This window comes from Oryctolagus cuniculus, chromosome 15 (genome assembly GCF_051225735.1).
Source record: "Oryctolagus cuniculus isolate XC-2025 breed Fujian yellow rabbit chromosome 15, ASM5122573v1, whole genome shotgun sequence".
Classification (NCBI taxonomy): domain Eukaryota; kingdom Metazoa; phylum Chordata; class Mammalia; order Lagomorpha; family Leporidae; genus Oryctolagus; species Oryctolagus cuniculus.
Window position 1 is genome coordinate 37,819,031 of NC_142881.1, and position 22,525 is coordinate 37,841,555.

General features: G+C 40.3%; 1 protein-coding gene across 1 annotated transcript in view; it reads right to left on the bottom strand.

The window, feature by feature from the left end:
• Positions 1 to 228: 228 nt before the first annotated feature.
• KIF11 (kinesin family member 11) overlaps positions 229 to 22,525 on the bottom strand; it is a 61,522-nt gene continuing 39,225 nt past the window's right edge. Inside the window, exons 15-22 of the mRNA XM_002718383.6 lie at positions 20,842 to 20,967; positions 20,604 to 20,762; positions 16,714 to 16,820; positions 13,269 to 13,548; positions 7,954 to 8,176; positions 5,900 to 6,048; positions 4,431 to 4,547; positions 229 to 1,644 (exon numbers count right to left, since the gene is read on the bottom strand). Of these exons, the coding sequence (XP_002718429.3) occupies positions 1,513 to 1,644; positions 4,431 to 4,547; positions 5,900 to 6,048; positions 7,954 to 8,176; positions 13,269 to 13,548; positions 16,714 to 16,820; positions 20,604 to 20,762; positions 20,842 to 20,967 (1,293 nt within the window). The 3' untranslated portion in view covers positions 229 to 1,512. The remainder of the gene's footprint in view (positions 1,645 to 4,430; positions 4,548 to 5,899; positions 6,049 to 7,953; positions 8,177 to 13,268; positions 13,549 to 16,713; positions 16,821 to 20,603; positions 20,763 to 20,841; positions 20,968 to 22,525) is intronic.

The window sequence follows — 22,525 nt, forward strand, 5'->3', positions numbered from 1 at the left end:
CGCAGGGCTGGACTTCAGGCTGTGTGGTGGTGGGTCTGTTTCTCACTGACCTAACACCTAAGGTACACCCACAGGTGCAACTGCAAGCCTGGGATGTTTAGCAATGCCTTTGCTTTGGCGGCACTGGGCAGAAGTCTGCTTCCGGAGTGTTAGTGCAGCTTGTAGACCTCTGTAGACATAACCATGCAATGTAAGAAATTACGGTGCAAGCACAATGAGGAAACCATATTTATTAATCAGGATCCACCAAGGGCACTTTATTAGATATTGTCCATAGTTATGTTGACATGTTTGCAGAGAAATTTTATACATTACTTTCATTAAGAAAATTAGTACTTTTGTAAGGTAAATTTAGTTCCTTCAAGTAGCATATCTGCTAATTCTCCAGTTGGGTTTGGTTTTACCTAGCTATTAAAGTAAACTCTCTCTAAAATGTATACATTAAACCTCAAGTAGACACAAAATTTATTCTCTGCACATATTCCTTCTAAGTGCTCTGGTTCTTTTTGCCGAAACACCTCTACTTCCAGAACTATACATGCCTGATCAAAAATGCCAGGGACTTTCCAAGAGTTACAATTGCAAGAGAAAAATTTATATACAAATTTTATTATATACAAAGAATAAAAAAAAAAAAAACCCTCATCCAGTAAAGAATATAAATTATAGTCATAATTGGTAAGTTTCAAAACGTCCTTAAATCACTGTGACCTTCTCCAAAAGACATAGACTTTAGCCTGGCGACCCTGTACCGTTGATGAGCGCTCCAGGAAGTTCTCCCTAACAGCAGTCTATGTTCTGGAGAAGCTGGCTTTTTGTGAACTCTGGGGAGGCTAATGTGTTAAGTGTCATAAAGGAATGGCTTTCACAGCCAGTGGAAAACAAATTCAAAGTACTGAAAAAAGGGACACTCCCAGGCTAATATTTATTGTACACAATTTTAGAGATAACCACTGAAAAACATCAAAGGTTTCTTGACAAAAGTCTGACTTTTTCATAATAAGAAAGGATACCTTTTTATAGTTCTATAAATGGGGTAATGACAAAAAGGGAGAAAGTGAGCTCAGAAGGCAAAATAAGAAAGTCTAAGGAGGAGGTAAGAATATACATACTTAATTCAGTCATAGCAAGAAAAGAGATGGTCCTCTCCAAGGTCAAGTATCGGTGATATTACCTGTGTAAGCTCAAGCCTGGAAGAGCAATACAGTCCCTGAAACTCACTATTTAATAATATATAAAAAACCTTTCCATCTGTTTTATAAAAGAGTTACTTTATATGAAAAGCTAACAACATAAACTTGTATTTAGTCAATGCAAATCCCAAATGCAACCCAACTTAATACACAGGGAAGACCCCAAAAAATGGAAGGGCAGACTTAAATTCAAAATATTTTACAGTACTGCCTTGATATATTCTGTTCTTTTAAAATCTATACACAAGGCTCAAGGTCTAGGGCTTCAGGTTTTATTTTAAATTTTTCTTAAAAATAAAATTTTTGACCCTCAAATTAATTAAAGATTTATCTGGGCTCGTAGAGGTAATCTACTCTTTGTGACAGAGTACTCTGTAGTTTCTTCCACCTTAGATCTCTCCACTGGGTTAATGCCCTTGTTTTCTTTGTCTTTTCCATGGGACTTTTTATGCTGTGGATTTAAAGGAAGAAATTAAGTTAATATAATGTAATATTTGATGCACATTAGCTTACTCTATTTTCAAATTTTCAGAGTTATAGATAAGAACACTTAAGCGTAGAAAATTTCAGAAAAGGTTCAGCATAAATTTAGGCAAATAAGCTATTTGGCAAGTAAAGGTGAATGTTTTGTTTTACCACTTAGAAGAAATAGGGTGAAAGAAACATTAATTTCCTGTGTTTTTTTCTAAGACATAATCACAGCTTTCACGATAAGGTAGTGGTTGTCGACAGGAAGCAATCCTGCCCCGCAGGGGACATTTGGCAATGTCAGGGGGCGTTTTTGGTTGTTACTGCTAGGGAGAGCTACTGCTTCCAGTAAGTAGAAGCCATGGATGCTGCTGAACACCCTGCAACCCAGGACAGTGCATCACAGCAAAGAATTCACCAGCCTACATGTCAACAGTGCTGCTGCTGAGCCACCCCACTCCAGGGGAACAAAACTTTGTCATCAGGAAAAAGCCCATTCTGTTTTAAGCAGAGCAGCTGGTATATAGGCTACCTTACTATACTTTTCTTTAAATTTTTTTATTTATTCAAAAGGCAGAATGACAGAGAGAGAGCGAGAACAAGATTTCCCATCTGTTGGTTCATTTCCCAAATGGCCACAATAGCTATGGCTGGGTCAAGCTGAAGCCAGGAGCCAGGAACCCCGTCTGGGTCTCGCATATGGATGAAAGAAACTTGAGCCATCATCCCCTGCTTCCCCAGCGTGTTAGCAGGGAGCTGGACTGGAAGCAGAGTAGCTGGGACTCAAACTGGCATTCAGATATAGGACGCCAGTGTCTCAAGCAGCAGCTTAATATGTAACACTACAATGCCCGCACATTTTTTCTTATTTTTGAAACTTATGTCACTCATTTGAGAAATATATTTCATTGGAATATTCCAATGAGGAGGTGACTTTCAATGTATACTGTCTTTTCAGTGCCGAGAAAAATCATAAACAACTTGTAAGGTTTCAGGTGCAGGGCCAGCATTGTGGGCAAGTTAAGCAGCCATTTGTGACACTGGCATCCCAAATGAGATCAGAATACCCATTCAAGTCCCAGTTGTTCCACTTGAGATCCAGCTCCCTGCTAATGCATCTGAGAAAGCAGTAGAAGGTGACCCATGTACCTGGGCCCCTGCTACCCATGTAGGAGGTCCACATGGCATTCCAGCATTCCAGGCTCCTGGCTTTGGCGTGGCTCAGCCCTGGCCATTTCAGTCATTTGAGGAATGAGCCAGCAAATGGAATCTCTCTCTCTCTCATTCTCTCTCTCTGTTACTTTGCCTTTCAAATAAGTAAATAAATCTTACACAAAAACAAATAAATCTTTAAAAAACTAATTATAAAGTTTTAGACCCAGAGAAAATTTCCATATCATCTTGAGTTTTAAACCCAGCAAATTTCCCATATTGCTGCTATGACAGAGAAGATCTGAAGGTCCAAAACCCAATCCCAAATCCTTTCTGGTACTATACATACTTCCTTGCCATAGCTGAGTCACAAAGCCTAGCCTGCAAAGATGCCACAAACAATAGTAAGAACAGATTTCTTACAGGGGATTAAGTGGGTAACTAAGGTCCTCTTTTCTCCTTTTCCTAACTTGGTAAGATAGAAGAAAGGGATAAAAAAAACCTGAAAGAATGGCATGTGTTGTGGCAAAGCAGATTGAGCCACTGCCTGGGATGCCTATAGCAATACTGGAGTGCCTGGTTCCAGTCCAGGTTAATTCACTTCTGATCTAGCTTCCTGCAAATGTACTTGGGAAGGCAACAGATGATGGCTCAAGTACTTGAGCCCCTGCCATCCATGGGGGATGGATTTCCCAGCACCTGGCTTCAAAAGAGAGGGAAGATGCTAAGCAGTTCACAGTATCACGTTCCCAGCAGTGTTGAACAGCGAGGAGGAGAAATGACAGGACTTAATTGCCTAGGATCAGAGCAGACAAGGAACTCAGGAAACACAGCAACAGTTAACCTCAGGCCAGAGAAATCACAAATGTAATCCAACAGGCCTTCCATGTCTCCTCCTTTGAAATCCTAATCTTCAAAATCTAATGGGGCCAGCACTGCAGCTCAATAGGCTAATCCTCCACCTAGCGGCGCCGGCACACCGGGTTCTAGTCCCGGTCGGGGCGCCGGATTCTGTCCCGGTTGCCCCTCTTCCAGGCCAGCTCTCTGCTGTGGCCCAGGAGTGCAGTGGAGGATGGCCCAAGTGCTTGGGCCCTATACCCCATGGGAGACCAGGAGAAGCACCTGGCTCCTGGCTTCAGATCGGTGCTGCTTGCCAGCCATAACAACCATTAGGGGAGTGAACCAATGGAAGGAAGACCTTTCTCTCTCTCTCTCTCTGTCTAACCCTGCCTGTCAAAAAAAAAAAAAAAAAAAAAAAAAGTCTGATGGGCAAAGATAGACTCCAGCATTTCCAAGTCAGTGGTAGAGGGAAGACAGAAGTGACTGCTCTCGGTATTCATTCTGAATATATGATAGGAAGCATAAAGGGGATAAATATAGTTGCTAAGGATTACCAGCTAGGGGTGTAGACAAAGTCAAATTTTACCTTTATTTATCCTATAGAAAATCCCTCATCAGTATCAGAGTTGTATAAATATAGGCAAAGACAAGGCATCCCAGAGTAGCCAAAATTTTTTTGTGATTCTATTTGTGAAGAGTAAGGCCTTTATGTTAAATCATGAATGCGAGATTTACATCCAGAGTAGAAGGGTTATAAGATACGATGTGATGAGGTACCTGGAAAAACGGAACCCCGCCCCTTGAAGGACAAAGCACACTGGCATCCACAGGTGGCTCCTGGCCCACAGGCTCTTCAGCGTGTTGCCCCAGGAGTGTCTTTTCTTCATCTGTGACCTGTAATTAAGAAGCTGGATAAGTCATTAAGCCCAAGTGCTTAAAAGTCATCACAGAAAGGAAGTTTATTTCTTTTCAAATAACACAATGTTCAGTGTATAAGTCAAGGTTCAACAAAATAATAAAACTAATCCCTGTTACACTTTTATATGATATGACCCCTATGATAAAATGTTAAAAGTGGTAACATCAGAATTAATAGACTCACAGTTTATTTGCTTCTTTGCTGCTTTTTAATTTCAAACTTTTCTGTAATTTCTATAGTTACAGATCGTAGGTGTCAATATCCAGGTTCTAACTCCCCCTTGTCTTCATGACCTGAGCAGTCACTAAAATGGTTCCTCATCTATAAAATGGGGATGATCCTAGCATCATCAGTGTACAAATTGACAGCCATCAGTGTACAAATACATAAAGTGCTTAAAACTGTGTCTGGCACATATTATTATATTGTGCCTATTATTATTACCTACTGGTGTAATTCAAAAACTGAAAAGATTAAAAGAGGCCGGCGCCGCAGCTCAGTAGGCTAATCCTCTGCCTAGTGGCGCCAGCACACCGGGTTCTAGTCCTGGTCGGGGCACCGGATTCTGTCCGGGTTGCCCCTCTTCCAGGCCAGCCCTCTGCTGTGGCCAGGGAGTGCAGTGGAGGATGGCTCAGGTGCTTGGGCCCTGCACCCCATGGGAGACCAGGATAAGTACCTGGCTCCTGCCATCGGATCAGCGCTTGTGCTGGCCACAGCGTGCCGGCCGCGGCAGCCATTGGAGGGTGAACCAACGGCAAAGGAAGACCTTTCTCTCTGTCTCTCTCTCTCTCACTGTCCACTCTGCCTGTCAAAAAAATAAAAAAAATAAATAAATAAATAAATAAATTAAAAAAAAAAAGATTAAAAGAAATAGGCTTAGGGGTCAGCCAACACTCATTAATGAGACGCAGGGTAGGATTAGACAAATTCTTCATGTGAACTCTACCACATCAGGAGCTTATGTGAGGGGCTGCACTGTGGCATAGTGGGTAAAGCCTCTGCCTGCGATGCCAGCAACCCATGTAGGCACCGGTTTGAGACCCAGCTGTTCCACTTGCAAACTGGCTCCCTGCTAATGTGCCAGGAAAAGCAGCAGCAGAGGATGGCCCAAAGGCTTGCGTCTCTGTACCCACAGACGGCAGACCGGTAACAAACTCCAGGCTTCTGGCTTTGGCCTGGCCCAGCCCCGGCCGTTGTAGCCATTTGGCGAATGAACCAATGAATGGAAGATCTCTCTCTCTCTCTATCTTTCCTCTTCTTTCTGTAACTCTTTCAACTAAATAAAAAAAAAATTTTTTTTCTAAAATTACGATGCCTTCATTTTTACCTGACTAGTCTCTCTGTTGTCTTCTGAGCAGTTGACCATCATGAACAGCTCCGGCTGTTTGCTGTGCAGCTGATCAAGGAGCTGTGCCCGCGGCTCAGTTCTCACCAGTGTCGATGGGTACGAGTAAGTCTTCCTCTGTGGCGTCGTACCTTTAATGGATGTGAGATATGGAAAAAATTGAAGTTTAAAATATATATATATTAAGCACTTTTAAAAAAAGATTTATTTATTTACTTGAAAGTCAGAGTTACACAGAGAGAGGAGAGGCAGAGAGAAAAAGAGAGAGAGGTCTTCTATCCACTGGTTCACTCCTCAATTGGCCGCAACAGTCTTAGCTGCGCAGATCCAAAGCCAGGAGCCAGGAGCTTCTTCTGGGTCTCCCACGCAGACGCAGGGGCCCAAGGACGTGGGCCATCTTCTACTGCTTTCCCAGGCCATAGCGGAGAGCTGGATTGGAAGTGGAGCAGCCAAGACTCGAACTGGTGCCCATATGGGATGCCAGTGGTGCAAGCCAGGGCTTTAACCCGCTGTGCCACAGCACCGGCCCCTACAATATATTTTTTAAATGCTAAAATTTATACTTCCAGATGAGTCTTGTCTTCCAAAAATAAATGGACTTGCCATATATGAGAATCAGCCTTGCCACCTGTCAGGCACATACTGTTTCAACTAGTATTTTCTCATGTGACAAATGATCTTAAAATGAAGTTTTCCATTTCTAGAGATATACAACAGATGTGTTGTAGACTCAAAAAGGAGTTAAAGGCTGTTCTGAGAAGTGGCAGCATTGCTGTAAATAAGGGAACTGTTTTCCCAGCATGATCACTTTGACTGGAGTAAAAATTTGGTGTGGCAGTTAAATATTAACCAGTTACATTTCTTATAGTGAATTCACACTCTCACAGCTTACAAAGGAATTTGCCTTTTCATTTAGCATTTACATTTCTATTCAATGAAAAATTGACAATCAATAAGTCTCTTGGGGGCCGGCGCCGCGGCTCACTAGGCTAATCCTCCACCTTGTGGTGCCGGCACACCGGGTTCTAGTCCCGGTCGGGGCACTGGATTCTGTCCCGGTTGCCCCTCTTCCAGGCCAGCTCTCTGCTGTGGCCCAGGAGTGCAGTGCAGGTTGGCCCAAGTGCCTGGGCCCTGCACCCCATGGGAGACCAGGAGAAGCACCTGGCTCCTGCCTTCAGATCAGCACGGTGTGTCGCCTGCAGCACGCCGGCCACAGCGGCCATTGGAGGGTGAACCAACGGCAAAGGAAGACCTTTCTCTCTGTCTCTCTTTCTCACTGTCCACTCTGCCTGTCAAAAAAAAAAAAAAAAAAAAAAAGTCTCTTGGAGTAAACAAATGAAAATGCTCTAGCACTATCTCCTGTTATAACTGCTTTAAAAATAAATAAAATTTATATACTACAAAGTGCATTCATTTTAAGTGCACAATGATTTTTAGTGAATTTTCAAGATGTGTGACAATTACTTAATTACTATGATCCAGTAAATAACTCAGTTATTCATCCTATGTAAAATAGCTTATTACGCCTTCTTCCATGAAGGCCTCCCTAAATCATTAAAGCTGACACTGATTTCTCAAAATGGTGATTCCTAAATGGTAATATACAAGCCAAAATGTGAGGGACACTTAACACAACGCACAGTGAACTCTGCATTGAATTAGACTTATTCAATTATATTCCTCTAATAATTTTGATATTAAAATGTCCTTTTAGAAACACTGATAGGTAGATGGTTGCTTGCTTTTATTTTTTTTTTTAAAGTGTTTTTTCTTAACAAGGCCAGTTCCCTAAATGTGACATTTTACTGAATTGTGATGCCCAGATTGTTAGGAGCTAATGTCATGACCATATCATGACACATAATGTCTGATTAAAATTATTTGGAGGCCCCAATTTTTCCTTATTTGAATTGATTACATTTTGATGGTAAATTCCTATCACTCTGTGGCAGGGCCTTGACCATCTGCACATTTGATGCTGACTAGGATTGAATTTGAATTCAATGTCAAAAAACCTTTAAATTTCTTCTAAATACCTGTTGGAATATCCAGTTTCAGATCCTGCTGCAGGAAACAATTAAGCTTATTCAAACCAATTTTTATAGTTTCATTAAGTTCTATATTTTGTCCTATCAATCTTTCTTCATCAGTAGTTATCTGACCCAGAAAAGTATTACGATGATTCTCATTAGCTGCTTTATATCCACTTAATTTTTCTGTGATCTCTGAAGTTGAAGCCTTACAACATTGGTTTACAACCTGTAAATGATATAAATAAGCTTTCATTATTAAAAGTAAAGTTGTTAGTGCTTTATTCAATTAATCATTTTCCCTTGCCTTGAAAATTACCATAACAAAAGTGTTGTTTTTTTTTTTTTAATTTATTTGACAGATAGAGTTAGACTGAGAGAGAGAGAGAGCAAGACAGAGAGAAAGGTCTTCCTTCCGTTGGTTCACTCCACAAACGGCCACCACGGCCAGCGCTGTGCCAAACCGAAGCCAGGAGCCAGGTGCTTCTCCTGGTCTCCCATGCGGGTACAGGGCCCAAGCACTTGGGCATCCTCCACTGCCTTCCCAGGCCACAGCAGAGAGCTGGACTGGAGGAGGAGCAACCAGGACAGAATCCAGTGCCCGTATGGGAAGCTGGTGCCACAGGCGGAGGATTAACCAAGTGAGCCACTGCACTGGCCCCCATAACAAAAGTTTTAAAAATACATTTAAAGTAAAAAACAGCGTAATTAATGCCCATGTATGCACCACATCATATTCATAGCCTCAACATTTACTGACACATGGGGGTTACAGCTAAACCAAGATTGGACACTTAGTCCTTTTCACACCCAAGATTCCTCTGAAACAAATCCTATGTCACTTTATCCTCTCCGTGCTTCAGAAAGCTCATGGGAAAACGATATTAAAAGATAATGCATTGAGATTTAATGCTATAATGAGTACTCAAACAATATATTTCACTTTGTGTTTCTATGGGAGTGCAAACTGTTGAAATCTTTACTTAATGCATACTAAACTGATCTTCTGAAAAAAAAAAAAAAAAAAAAAGAAATTATCAATTCCCAACTTGACTCTCACTGGGATTAAACATGACAATAGGTCTGATCTGATTTCATCATCATTAAAAAAAAATCATCTATTATTTTTCACTTTATGTTTCTGTGTGGGAGCAAACTGTTGAAATCCTTACTTAATGTATACTAAGCTGATCTTCTGTATATTAAGATAATCGAAAATGAATCTTGATGTGAATGGAAGGGGAGAGGGAGTGGGAAAGGGGAGGGTTGCGGGTGGGAGGGACGGTATGGGGGGGAAGCCATTGTAATCCATAAGTCGTACTTTGGAAATTTATATTCATTAAATAAAAGTTAAAAAAAAAAAAAAAGATAATGCAGCCCCATGGGAGACCAGGATAAACACCTGGCTCCTGCCATCGGATCAGCACGGTGCGCCGGCCGCAGCGCACCGGCCGCGGCGGCCATTGGAGGGTGAACCAACAGCAAAGGAAGACCTTTCTCTCTGTCTCTCTCTCTCACTGTCCTCTCTGCCTGTCAAAAAAATAAAAAAAAGAAAAAAAGAAAAGATAATGCAGGGGCTGGCGCCGTGGCTCACTTGGCTAATCCTCCGCCTATGGCACTGGCATCCCATATGGGCGCTGGTTCTAGTCCCGGCTGCTCCTCTTCCAGTCCAGCTCTCTGCTGTGGCCTGGGAAGGCAGTGGAGGATGCCCAAGTGCTTGGGCCCTGCACCCGCATGGGAGACCAGGAGAAGCACCTGGCTCCTGGCTTCAGATCGGTGTAGCTCCAGCGGTAGTGGCCATTTGTGGAGTGAACCAACGGAAGGAAGACCTTTCTCTCTGTCTCTCTCACTAACTCTGTCAAAAAAAAAAAAAAAAAAAGCAAAATTTCTATGAACAGTTGGAAGCATCTTTGTGTATCCTGAAGAGTTGAAAGCATTTGAAGACCACAACCATATCTAAAAAATTTAACACTAATTCTTGGATATCAAACGTCTATTCAGCAAATTTCACCAAATGTCTCAAATGTTTTCCACAATTGGTTTGTTGCAACCAGAATTCATCATTACATTTGCTTGATGTGTCTTAAGTAGATGACTACATAATTTTAAAAGTCTATAGTCTTAAATCTTTTTTTATTATTATTTTTTACTTATTTGAGAGGTAGAGTTATAGCGAGAAGGAGAGACAGAGAAAGGTCTTCCTTCCGTTGGTTCACTCCCTAGATGGCCGCAATGGCCGGAGCTGTGCCAATCCAAAGCCAAGAACCAGGAGCTTCTTCCTGGTCTCACACATGGGTGGAGGCGCCCAAGGACTTGGGCCATCTTCTGCTTTCTCAGGCCATACCAGAGAGCTGGACTGGAAGAGGGGCAGCCAGGATTAGAACCGGTGCCCATTAGGGATGCTGGTGCCGCAGGCAGAGGATTAACCTACTGTGCCATGGTGCCGGCCCCATACAGTCTTTTTTTTTTTTTTTTTTGACAGGCAGAGTGGACAGGGAGAGAGAGAGACAGAGAGAAAGGTCTTCCTTTAGGCCGGCGCCGCGGCTCACTAGGCTAATCCTCCGCCTAGCGGCGCCGGCACACCGGGTTCTAGTCCCGGTCGGGGCGCCGGATTCTGTCCCGGTTGCCCCTCTTCCAGGCCAGCCCTCTGCTGTGGCCAGGGAGTGCAGTGGAGGATGGCCCAGGTGCTTGGGCCCTGCACCCACATGGGAGACCAGGAAAAGCACCTGGCTCCTGGCTCCTGCCATCGGATCAGCGCGGTGCGCCAGCCGCAGTGCGCTGGCCGCGGCGGCCATTGGAGGGTGAACCAACGGCAAAGGAAGACCTTTCTCTCTGTCTCTCTCACTGTCCACTCTGCCTGTCAAAAAAAAAAAAAAAAAAAAAAAGAAAGGTCTTCCTTTGCCATTGGTTCACCCTCCAATGGCCACTGCGGCCGGCGCACCGCACTGATCCGTAGGCAGAAGCCAGATGCTTCTCCTGGTCTCCCATGGGGTGCAGGGCCCAAGCACTTGGGCCAACCTGCACTGCACTCCCAGGCCACAGCAGAGAGCTGGCCTGGAAGAGGGGCAACCGGGACAGAATCTGGTGCCCCGACCGGGACTAGAACCCGGTGTGCTGGCGCCGCTAGGTGGAGGATTAGCCTATTGAGCCGCGGCGCCGGCCCCCATACAGTCTTAAATCTTAATTGATCTATAAGTTAATCTTCCTCATATTTTTTTCTTTTTTAAAGATTAATTTATTTTATTTGAAAGACAGAGTTTAGAAGAGACAGAGAGAGAAATCTCGCATATGCTGGTTCGCTCCCCAAATGGCCACAATGACCTTGGCTGGACCAGGCTAAAGTCAGGAGCCAAGAGCTACATCTGGGTCTCTCATTTGGGTGGCAGGGGCCCAAGTACTTGGGTCATCTTCTGATGCTTTCCAAGGTGCATCAGCAAGGAGCTGGATAAGAAGTGGACCAGCCAGGACTTGAACCAGTACTCATCACAGTCAGTGGCTTTATGCACTATGCCACTGGCCCCATATTTTTTTCCCTTAAAAAAAAAATTGTGGAAAAACCAGCTCTTCACTGACTATCTCAACCACTAGATTTGGTCAACTGCATCCCCATGCTGCATTTTCTTTCTTTATAAATTCTCATTTATTTATTAGTTTGTTTGAAAGGCAGAGAGAGATTCCTTCCACTTGCAGATTCACTTCCCAAATGCCTACAAGATCCAAGGGCTGGGCCAGGCAGAAGTTGGGAGCAGGGAATTCAATCCAAGTCGCCTATGGGTGGTAGAACCAAAGTACTTGAGCACATACCTGCTGTCTCCTAGGGTGTAAATAAGCAGGAAGCTGGAATTTGAAGTGGAATGGGGACTTGAACCCAGGCACTCTGATATGGGCTAAGGGAGCCCCAAGCCACATCTTAACTGCTGTGCCAAATGTCTGCTCTCCCAAATCTAGGAGTTTTTGATTAAACGATTTAAGCAGTTATTAATGCTCACAAAGGTACTTTCATTAGGGGCTACAAAATAGCGATAGTCCAATTCTATCATTTCTTCTCCCTTTTGGTAGCTGAAATTCCATTATGAGAAATTTTTCTTAACCAACTGTCCTACTAAATCAAGATATGAGTCTTTCAGGAAAGACAGAAAGATGCTTTATTATGTCTCTATTTACTAGTTTTCAGAATGATATATTACTTGCTGAGCATGATCCAAAGGAGACACATCTTTATGAATCATGTATTTTAACAAATTTGATGTGTTTCAATCTGTTGTAGCCATTAGTCTTTTTGATGCTCAAATTATACCATATAGGGGGCCTGTGCTGTGGTGCAGTGGGTTAATGTCCTGGCCTGAAGCACCAGCATCCCATATGGGCACCAGTTCGAGATCCGGCTACTCCACTTCCAATCCAGCTCTGGCCTGGGAAAGTAGTAAAAAATGGCCCAAGTACTTGGGCCCCTGCACCCACGTGGGAGACCTAGAGGAAGCTCCTGGCTCCTGGCTTGGGATCAGCACAGCTCCGGCCATTGCGGCCATCCGGAGAGTGAACCATCAGAGGGAGGACCTATCTCTTTCTCTCTCTGCCTCTACTCTCTCTGTGTAACTCTTTCAAATAAATAAATAAATCTTTAATTAAAAAAAAATTATACCATATAGTTGAATGGGGGAATGCTGTCAACTTGGCTTCTATTTTTTTTTTTTAAGACGTATTTTTTGGGGTTGGTGCTGTGGTGCAGCAGGTTAAGCTGTTGCTTGAAATGCCGGCATTCCATTTAAGTGCCATTTCAAGACCTGGCTGCTCCATTTCCAAATGCAATGGAAGACAGCCCACGTACTTGGGCCCCTGCCACCCAAATGGGAGACCTGGATTAGGCTCCTGGCTTAGGCCCAGCCCAGCCCTGGCCATTGTAACCACTTAGAGAGTGAACCTGCAGATGGAAAATCCCTTTCTCTATCTAATGATTTTTCAAATAAATAAATAAAATCTTTTTAAAAAGACTGTTAAAAATAAAAAGACATTTGAATATACCTGGGAAAAAGTAAAAAGCAGATATAAGTAGGTATTAGCTGTGAAAAGATGAGTGTCCTTCTTGAAGAAATTAACAAGTGAATAAAACCAAGGACAGATACAGACAGAAACTGGATAAATGTTTAATACTATTCAAAATCTAGAAGATGTATACGAGTACATGAAAAGAGATCATGCATAAGCATGAAAGTTTGTCGCTCATTATATCTTAAAATATAATTTGAAACCAAAACCTTGCCAAGAATATTTAATTTTCTGATTATAGCTATTGTCCCCCAAGTAGGTACCAAAGTTATTACCTCCAACAAATTCTGAAGTTCTTCTTCCCTCTTACTTAAGCAAGATACCCACTGTTCAGAAAAATGCACTGTGCTTGTGTTCAGAGCTTCACATCTCTGTTGAGTCTCCTGAGATATTTGTTCCAGGTTGCTGCTGAGGTTATCATAGTGTTTGACTGATTCTTCTACCAATTTTGTACCATCTTGGTTAAAATGTCTGAGTTCCTGTGACAAGCCATCAGAATCAGCGCAAAATTTTTTACTGTGAAAAGCTGTTTTGTTGATTATATCCTTAGATGTCCTACAGAAAAAAGCACAACACCGTTGAAATGGAAAACCAAGACTCGAGGCCTAATACCTTCCCAAGACCATACAGCTCTTACGTGGCAGATCTGATACAGGCAGTCTGGTTCTGGAGCCCACGTTCTTAATAAGTCTTCTACACTGAGAATCAGTGCTTTGGCCTAGATCTTTTCACAGCAGATTGACATTCCATATGCCATTAAGTGACCGTTAAAAAGGTCACCTGTTCTCATAAGACTTCCCCCAGCACTCCTCCAGGTATGATACTTTCCTTTGCATCTCCTATAGTATTTAACCATACAGTTACTAAAATGAAATCTGTCTACTTGATTTATGCCTGCTTCTAGGTTTTGTTACTCAAAGGCATCTCATATAGCATCTGGTCTAGTCCCTAAACTGGCCAGTCAGTCATTCTGTTATTAAAGCAGTTTTCCTTTCCCATGACAGTATAAATCATAAATATTTCAAATGTTACTTTAAAATATCAACTATAAAGCTTTCTAATAATGAAAAAAAAATTATATTGGGGAATGACAAATTATACATGTAGCACATATAGTACAATGTAACATAAACTTGATATAAACCTCTGTCAGAATTCATATGTTAAATTCATTGATGATTCCCTTTTTTAGTGTTTTCTTAAAGTCATTTCACAGGACTAGAGTTAAACCTTAGGGAATAAAAGTTACCCCCTATTACCACTAGATGGTATACCATATGAGTCAAGTGAGTAAGCAAAGATGCTGAAAATCAGTTTACCTACAAATTAAGTGGAAATGATTTAAAAAGAAAAATGAACTGATAAGCCTGGACACTATAAACCTAAATCTCTTAAGAAACTCAGTGGGAAAATGATAATTAGTCAAAAGTGACTACAAACTATGTTAATAAATTCCAAACAGAATCATGTTCAGTGTTCATAAACATACTCCAACTTCCTGAATGATTATGATAGTCACTGGATCACAATGAGAAACACTAGTACAGACAATAAATGTCAGGAAGGAGGCAAAAATTATTTGCATAGGCCTTAAGAAAGTATACCATAGTTTCCTTCCCATTTCAACCCTATTCAAAGCTTTGGGAAGGGCAAGAAACCTATCAATGTAGATACCATGGATAAAAGGTGGGGAAACATTTTATAGATTCAGAATTTGTAGAGTTCACACACCTACACACACACAAAATCCCAAAGTTTATAGGATCAGTAACAGGTTTATAAAACAGATGGTACAAGTTAGGTAGTAAGGATACGTGATGGCTAGAATTCCAGCTGTATTCAAAAGAAATATAATGTGAGTTATAGATATAACCAGTAATTTTCTACTAGCCACATTAAAAAATAAAATAGATAAAGTGATTAGAGTAAAATGTATAAAGTATGTAACATATGTACAAGTTAAATACGTGAAAATAATGACAGGGTCACAGGAAGAAGGAAATGGGAATAGACTATTATAAAGTTATTTGATTTATATATGAAATGGCAGATTATTTGATTGTGGATTCAAATTATTTAAAAATATATTTGTAGGGGCTGGCACTGTGGCACAGTGAGTTAAAGCCCTGGCCTGAAGCACGAGCATGCCATTTGGGTGCCAGTTCTAGTCCTGGCTGCTCTTCTTCTGATTCAGCTCTCTGCAATGGGCTAGGAAAGCAGTAAAAGATGGCCCAAGTCCTTGGACCCCTCATCCACGTGAGAGACCAGGAAGAAGCTCCTGGCTCTTGACTTTGGATCAGTTCAGCTCCAGCCATTGTGGCCATCTGGAAAGTGAACCAACAGATGGAAGACCGCTCTCTGTCTCTGCCTCTCTCTCTAACTCTTTCAAATAAATAAAAATAAATCTTTAAAAAAAATGATTTGTAAATAAAAAAAATAAAGAAGGGTAACAAAATAAGCATAAGTAAGATCATAGAAGAGATAAAATTAAAACAAAAATGCTCATTCAAATTAGGAAAGGTAAAAAAAGAGCAAAAAAGAGACGTTAACAAGTGACATAACAAACAGAAACCAACAAAACTGTAGATTTTAACACTCATTTTAAATGTGATGGTCTAAACATATCAATCATAGATTATAAATCTGATGAAAAAGCAAAGCCCACAAAAAAAACCACTTTAAAAAAGACATGGGCCATGCTTATGGAGGAGCAATTATTTTGATAGCAGAGGATTTCTCATCCCATGAAAGCCAGAAAGAAACAGAACAGAGTGCTTCAAATGTTGAAAGAAAAGAACTGTCAACCCTGAAATCTCTATCCGTGAAAATATCTTTCAGAAATGAGGAGCACATCAAGACCATCTCAGAAAAAATAAAACAGAATTTTGGCTAGCAAACCTACCCTTAAAGACTAATGGAAGTTTCCACACTGAAGGAAGCTTGAAACTTCAGGAAGGAACAATTAAGTAGACAAAAATTAGCTGAAATATAGTAGAATGTCCCTCTCATGAGTTTAGAATATTCACAGATAAAAAACTGAACCTTGACAAAACTCATGCAAAATATTTAAAGTGGATTATGGACATAAATACTATACAGAAAACTATAAAACTCTTAAAAGAAAACATAGATCTGACTGGTGTCTGTGGTAAGTATGTGGGACTAATAAGCAATGACTAAAGAAAGCAACCTAAACTCTAGCTCAGGAACCACCAAACTTTTTCTTAAAAGCCAGGTAGCAACACTTTAAGCTTATGGTCCAGTGACTTTAAAACAATGACTCAATTCTCCTGCTGTAGCTCAAAGGCAGCCAAAGATACCACATAAACAAATGGATATGGTGGTGTGCAATAAAATTATTACAAGGAAAGGCACCCATCCCCTCAGTCATGATTTGCCCCATTCTACCTAATAAGTATACTTTTTATCAGTGTTAGAGGTTAAGAATTGTAAAAGCACTGAATGTGTATTCTAAGACTGAGAAAATAAAATACATTATAGGTAAGAACCAAGTTTCTCACTGAAACAGAAGCACAAATATGCAAAAGGATATTTATGTAGGTGTACATTTATACATTTATATATACATGAACAATAAAATGTCCACAGATCAGATGTCTGGTTGAAGGTATGTAAGAATTTTTTTGTACTATTTCAAGCTTTTCTTCTGAACTACTTTCAGACTTACAGAAAAGTTAAGAGAACTTAAAAATAGCTTACTGCTCTGTATTTTCTCGGACTCTACTAAGTGGTTTCTGGATGTTTTCACATTTTTCCTCCAAAGCACAGAATCTTTCTGCCCAAAGATTGGTTAACTGGTGAAGTTCCTGTAAGAAAGGTGGGAAAAGGAAAAGAGACTTGAAATTATGGTGACACATTTAGAATTATTCTGCACAAGACTGATGATACTAAGTGTTCTGCCACAGCAGAAAATTACACAAATTTGTAAAAGGAGATCTTCCCTCTCTCCCATGCAGGAAAACCAGCGGAAGTGAAATTAAATAAGACGATTATTAGAGGGATTTTTTTTAAAGTAAATAATTAGCCAACTTTGTTATTTTAATTACTAGTAACAAAACCAGAGTACCTCCATACTGACCAAACACACCCAGATGTTACTTTATTTTTGAGAACCACTTTGATGAGTACATATAGTTGCTTTTGAACTGCCAACACTACTAGAAGGGAAAATTAATGCTGATAAGCAATCCCAAAGTATCAAGCTAAAAAATTTTACAGAACCTAACTGGAGCTAAAATATTTTTTACACAATCTAGTTGGAGCATATTAATAAAATGTAAATACTTGTAAAGTCTTATCTTTGCACTTAGAAGGGGTATTCAAAAAATTAATGGAAAAATATACTTTGAGAAAACTATACATTTATGAATTTTATTTTGAAATTTATTTATTTGAAAGAGTTACAAAGAGAGAAAGGGAGAAGAGGAGAGAGGGGCAGGGAGAGAGAGAGAAAGATCTTCCATCTGCTAGTTCACTCCCTAAATGGCTGCCAACAGCCAGGAGCCAGGGGCTTCTTCTAGGTTTCACATGTGGGTGGCAGGGGCCATCTTCTGCTGCTTTCCCAGGTACATTAGCAGGGAGCTGGATCAGATGTGAAGCAGCCAGGACTTGAGCCAGCACCCATATGGGATGCCAACATTGCAGGCATTGACTTAACTTGCTGTGGTACAGTGCTGGTCTCTCTAGGAATTTTTTGAAGTTCCTCATATTTAACATCTTTAAAACCAAGTTCTTACTGGCAAATAATAAGCTATACAGCAGAATGAAGAAGCTATAAAAAAGATCAAAGAAATGAAAACGTATTTAAGCTTTTAGAATCAGGAACTCAATCCAGGTCTCCTGTCATCTGCTGCCACCCAAGGTACACAAGAGTAGAAAGCTAGCATGAAGGAGCTGGTGCTGTGGTGTACAGAGTTAAGCCTCTACCTTCAGGGCTGGCATCTCATATGGGTGCTGGTTCAAGTCCCAGCTGCTCCACTGGCTATCCAGCTCCGTGCTAATGCACCTGGGAAAACAGTGTAGGATGGCCGCAGTGTAGGATGGCTGCATTCACATGAGAGAGCTGGATGAAGCTCCTGGCTCCTAGCTTAGTTCTGGCTCAGCCCTGGCTGCTGCAGTCATTTGGGGAGTGAACCAGCAGATGGAAGATTTCTCTCTCCCCTTTTTTCTCTGTATCTCTGCCTTTCAAATAAATAAATCGTTACAACAACAACAAAAAAGCAAACAATCTGGGATGGAAAGTGAAGCTTGAAATCAAACACAGGTACTCCAATATGGGATGTGTGAGTCTGAACCTCTGCACCAAATAACCACCCCATCTAAGCTTCTTATTTACCATTCAGTCCATTGGTTGCCAATGAATAATACATCAGCTAATAATGCATATCTAACATTCTGACTGTGAAAAGTCTGCCAGTACTTTTACTAGTCTAAAAGTAGGCAATAATGCAGATATTATTGGATATAACTATATATAAGTACGGATTCAAAATTTTACAGAATTGTTTTATTAGTGCTCACTTCAAGTTCTAGAAAACCTAAAAAATATTCCACGTAATAAACTTGCATCCTTAAATCCAGGGAAGTCAGGGCCATCACTGTGGCATAAGAGGTTAAGCTACTGCCTGCATCCTATTTGGGTGTTGGTTGGAGTCATGTGGGAGACTTGGAAGAAGCTCCTGGCTCCCGGCTTCAGACTGACCGAGCCTCAGCCACTGTGGCCATTTGGGGAGAGAACCAGCAGATTGGAAGGCCTTTCTCTCTAACTCTGCCTTTCAAATAGATGAAATAAATCTTTAAAAAAAAATCCAGGGAAGTCAAACCATTTATGCTAAGATATTTTTTAGATCAGTTTTTTTGCTTTGTTTTCCAAACAGCTGCCTATCAATTTCAAGCATTTTCTTTAAGTAGCAATAACCACACTTCAGATAAATCTCATTGGCTACGATAACTGCCAGTGTGTAAAGCTGAAAGCATTTTATTTAAAATTTATTTTATTATTTGAAGGATAGAATGAGAGAGAACCTTCCATCTGCTGGTTCATTCCCTCAAAGGCTGCAACGACCAAGGCTGGACAGAATGAAACCAGGAGCTTGGAGCTACTTCCAGGGCTCCCATGTGCATGGTAGGGGGCCAAGGACTTGGGCTGTCTTCCCCTGCCTTGCCAGGCACATCACGGTGAACTGGATTGGAAGTGGAGTAGCCGGGACCTGAACCCACATAAGATGCTGGTATCACAAATGGCAGCTTAATTCGCTGTACCACAATGCTGGGCCCTAAGCATTTTCAAACAGCTAATTCAAAAAGAGGGGATTTGCCATAGAAAATACACCTAAAAAGATCTAGACAGGTCTAAAGCAAATGCCTTATGTAGAGGTATAAGATGCTGCTGCAATTTCAAATTGCCAAGAAACATAAAAGAACCGCTGAAAAATGGATGCCTCTCTTCAGCAGTATAATCACTACCGACATCTGTAAGTGGAACTAAACACTGTGGATGCTCCTGAGGTTTCAGTTTCCTCATCTGAAAACAGGGCTAGTGAAAGAATCTGTATCTATGTTGGTGTTCAATAAATGTTAACTACTATTCTGACTAATTTCCAGTGTTAGTCCTCTTTCTGAAAAGTCTTATATTTAGGGAGGCTAACAATCTTAAAGTTGTTTTAAATCTTGCCTAAATATCGTGGATGTATTTTGCCTTCTCACCTTACATGACATGGATGTGAATCTTTCTCCCTCACTTTCCAAAGCCAAAGAACCTTTTATGACTCAGTAGATCATGTCAACCATTTTATTGACCAAAGAATTCTTGCATGTGATAACACGCTCATTAGCAAGACTTAGATGTCCACTACCAAGTCTTTTTTTTAAATATGTTTTTTTATTTAAGGAAACAAATTTTGTGTAATTCATACATACAGATTTAGGGACACAGTGATATTTCCAACCCCATTACTAAGTCTTAAGATTACCAGAACACTATTTTCCAAATATCTGATATTTATAGATTAGGGTTTGAAGGTTTGGTTTGGGTTTAAAATCTCATATACTGAAAAATAATTTACACAGAGGAAGGTAAGTTATGAATTACACTTATAATCAATAAATAAAAATTAAAATGTGTATCTATTTACTACAATATGAAGTATGTCATCAATGAGACAGATATAAAGAAAGCAGGACTTAGTTTATGAAAGATAATAACCATCAATGCCCTCCTAGAAAGAAGGAACTTGTACCATCAAGTTACAAGGGAGGCACACGCTCACTTTAAATGTTACAACCATTTGCCTCTAAAGATATGTTTCACCCATATCATCTTTCATTTTGGTATAGGAACAGGACTGTTTGGTTTGTCATATTGCACTTCAGCATAGGATACCACGTGTAGCAAAACCTCAAATATTAACTAATCAAGAGAAATATTCTCAGTTATTTTATACTAATTACTGCTATAGGCAACGGTGGCTATAATATTTTCAGGTTCTATATTAGTTTTACAGCATTCAGCTTGTGTAACATAGATTATTAAGACACAAGTTATCATAAGACTTTCTTTTTCCACTTCCCAAGTCAGCCAGACAAGATACCTGTGCGTGCGTTTGCTTTATTGTTTTCAAGTCTTCAGTTAAGTTTTCACATAATTTCTGTGATTCAACCAAGGAAGAAATTGTATTGTCTTGCAGTTCATGTAGATTGTTACACAGCATACTGAGAAAACCATCCATTTCCTTTTTCTGATCTTCTATCTTTGAGAAAAAAAAATATTAGCTTCTTTCTAAAACAATAAAGTAATTTTGAGATAATTAAGAACATAACATTTGTTACCTTATCAGCTACTGTCAATGCAGTCTTGAAAACATGCTTTAGCTGACTATTGATTTTCAATATAGACACCAGAGTAGGGGATAAAATCGTTTCCAGTGAACTTAGGAGGTCAGTCTTAAGTACATTCTAGTTTTAAAAATAAACAAACAGATCTTTTAAAAGGCGTATTTTCATAGCCTGGATGGTTAGATTACATTTAAAATACTTTTGAAAAACATACACATTAAAATTCTAAGTTTACATTCTCTGTTCTTCATAGCCTACAGAGATGTATCTATATGCCTAGTGTTTACATTCAGCGTAAACCCCCTTAGTTCTGCCTCTAGTAATTAATGGTCACTTAGTATACAATAAATTTTTTCTTTATTTTTTTTGACAGGAAGAGTGGACAGTGAGAGAGAGAGAGACAGAGAGAAAGGTCTTCCTTTTGCCGTTGGTTCACCCCCAATGGCCGCTGCGGCCGGTGTACCGCGCTGATCCAAAGCCAGGAGCCAGGTGCTTCTCCTGGTCTCCCATGGGGTACAGGGCCCAAGCACTTGGGCCATCCTCCACTGTACTCCTGGGCCACAGCAGAGAGCTGGACAGGAAGAGGAGCAATCGGGACAGAATCCGGTGCCCCGACCAGAACTAGAACCCAGGGTGCCGGCGCCGCAGGCGGAGGATTAGCCTAGTGAGCCGCGGTGCGCACCTACAATAAATTCTTAAAGAGTCTAATGAAACACATGTTAGAAGAATTCAAAAAAGGAAAAAAGTGACAATGAATTGGTAAGATTTCAGTATTCCAAATAGAAAATTTTAAAAATTTCAAACAAGTTTAAGTCATTTGTCAAAAAGACCAAGACCAAAAAGTCATCATGAGTAGGCTTTGGGATGGAGGTATTTAACTCTGGAGATTGTTGACTTATATCCTATTGTATCAGAACCTGTTAAGGTTCTTAAACTTGTCAATGCATATGAAAAGTAAATAATAAAGTGCAGACTGGGAAGTTTCATGAAAAACAAAAAATCCAGAGTAAAGATCTTTTCACCAGGGCAGAGGAAAAAAAAATAAAAACAGAAAATCTATAATAGAAATAATTTATAAATACTTTTTTAAAAGGCCACTGGTAATCTTTTGGAAGGAAGAGCTATCATACTAATTACAATTAATTCTGTAAGAACAGCAGTCATCTCTTCTTTTGATTCAAGTAATGTCTTTAACTTGGTACACAGGAAGACATCAATAAATACAGACCACAATATCTGAATCAATCAATTTCTAGAAAGTTAATGCTAACTGAATACTTTGTCAAATTCAGATTAAAGATAATAACCATTCATACCCTCCTAGAAAGAAGCAACTTGTATCAAGTTATAAGAGAGGCAACATGCTCACTTTAAAGTGGTCATTTAGATTGAAGAAACCTATCAAATAGTGTTACATTGCATGAACCTAAGCAGATCAGCTGATATTTCTAATATTTACTTGGAAAATGTTTAATAAAAATATTGTTAACCTCAAAAAGGGAGGCAGAGAACCTGTATGAAGGAAAGAACAAAATTAGTGCAATGGCAAACTGCCTAGACAAACCTTGCAAATACAAAATAGAATATATGTAAGTCATGTATCAAGGAGGCAATATTAACTGCAATTAGGTTAGTGACTTGTACAGAACTGTGGGAAAAAAAAATTTAGTTATAAGAT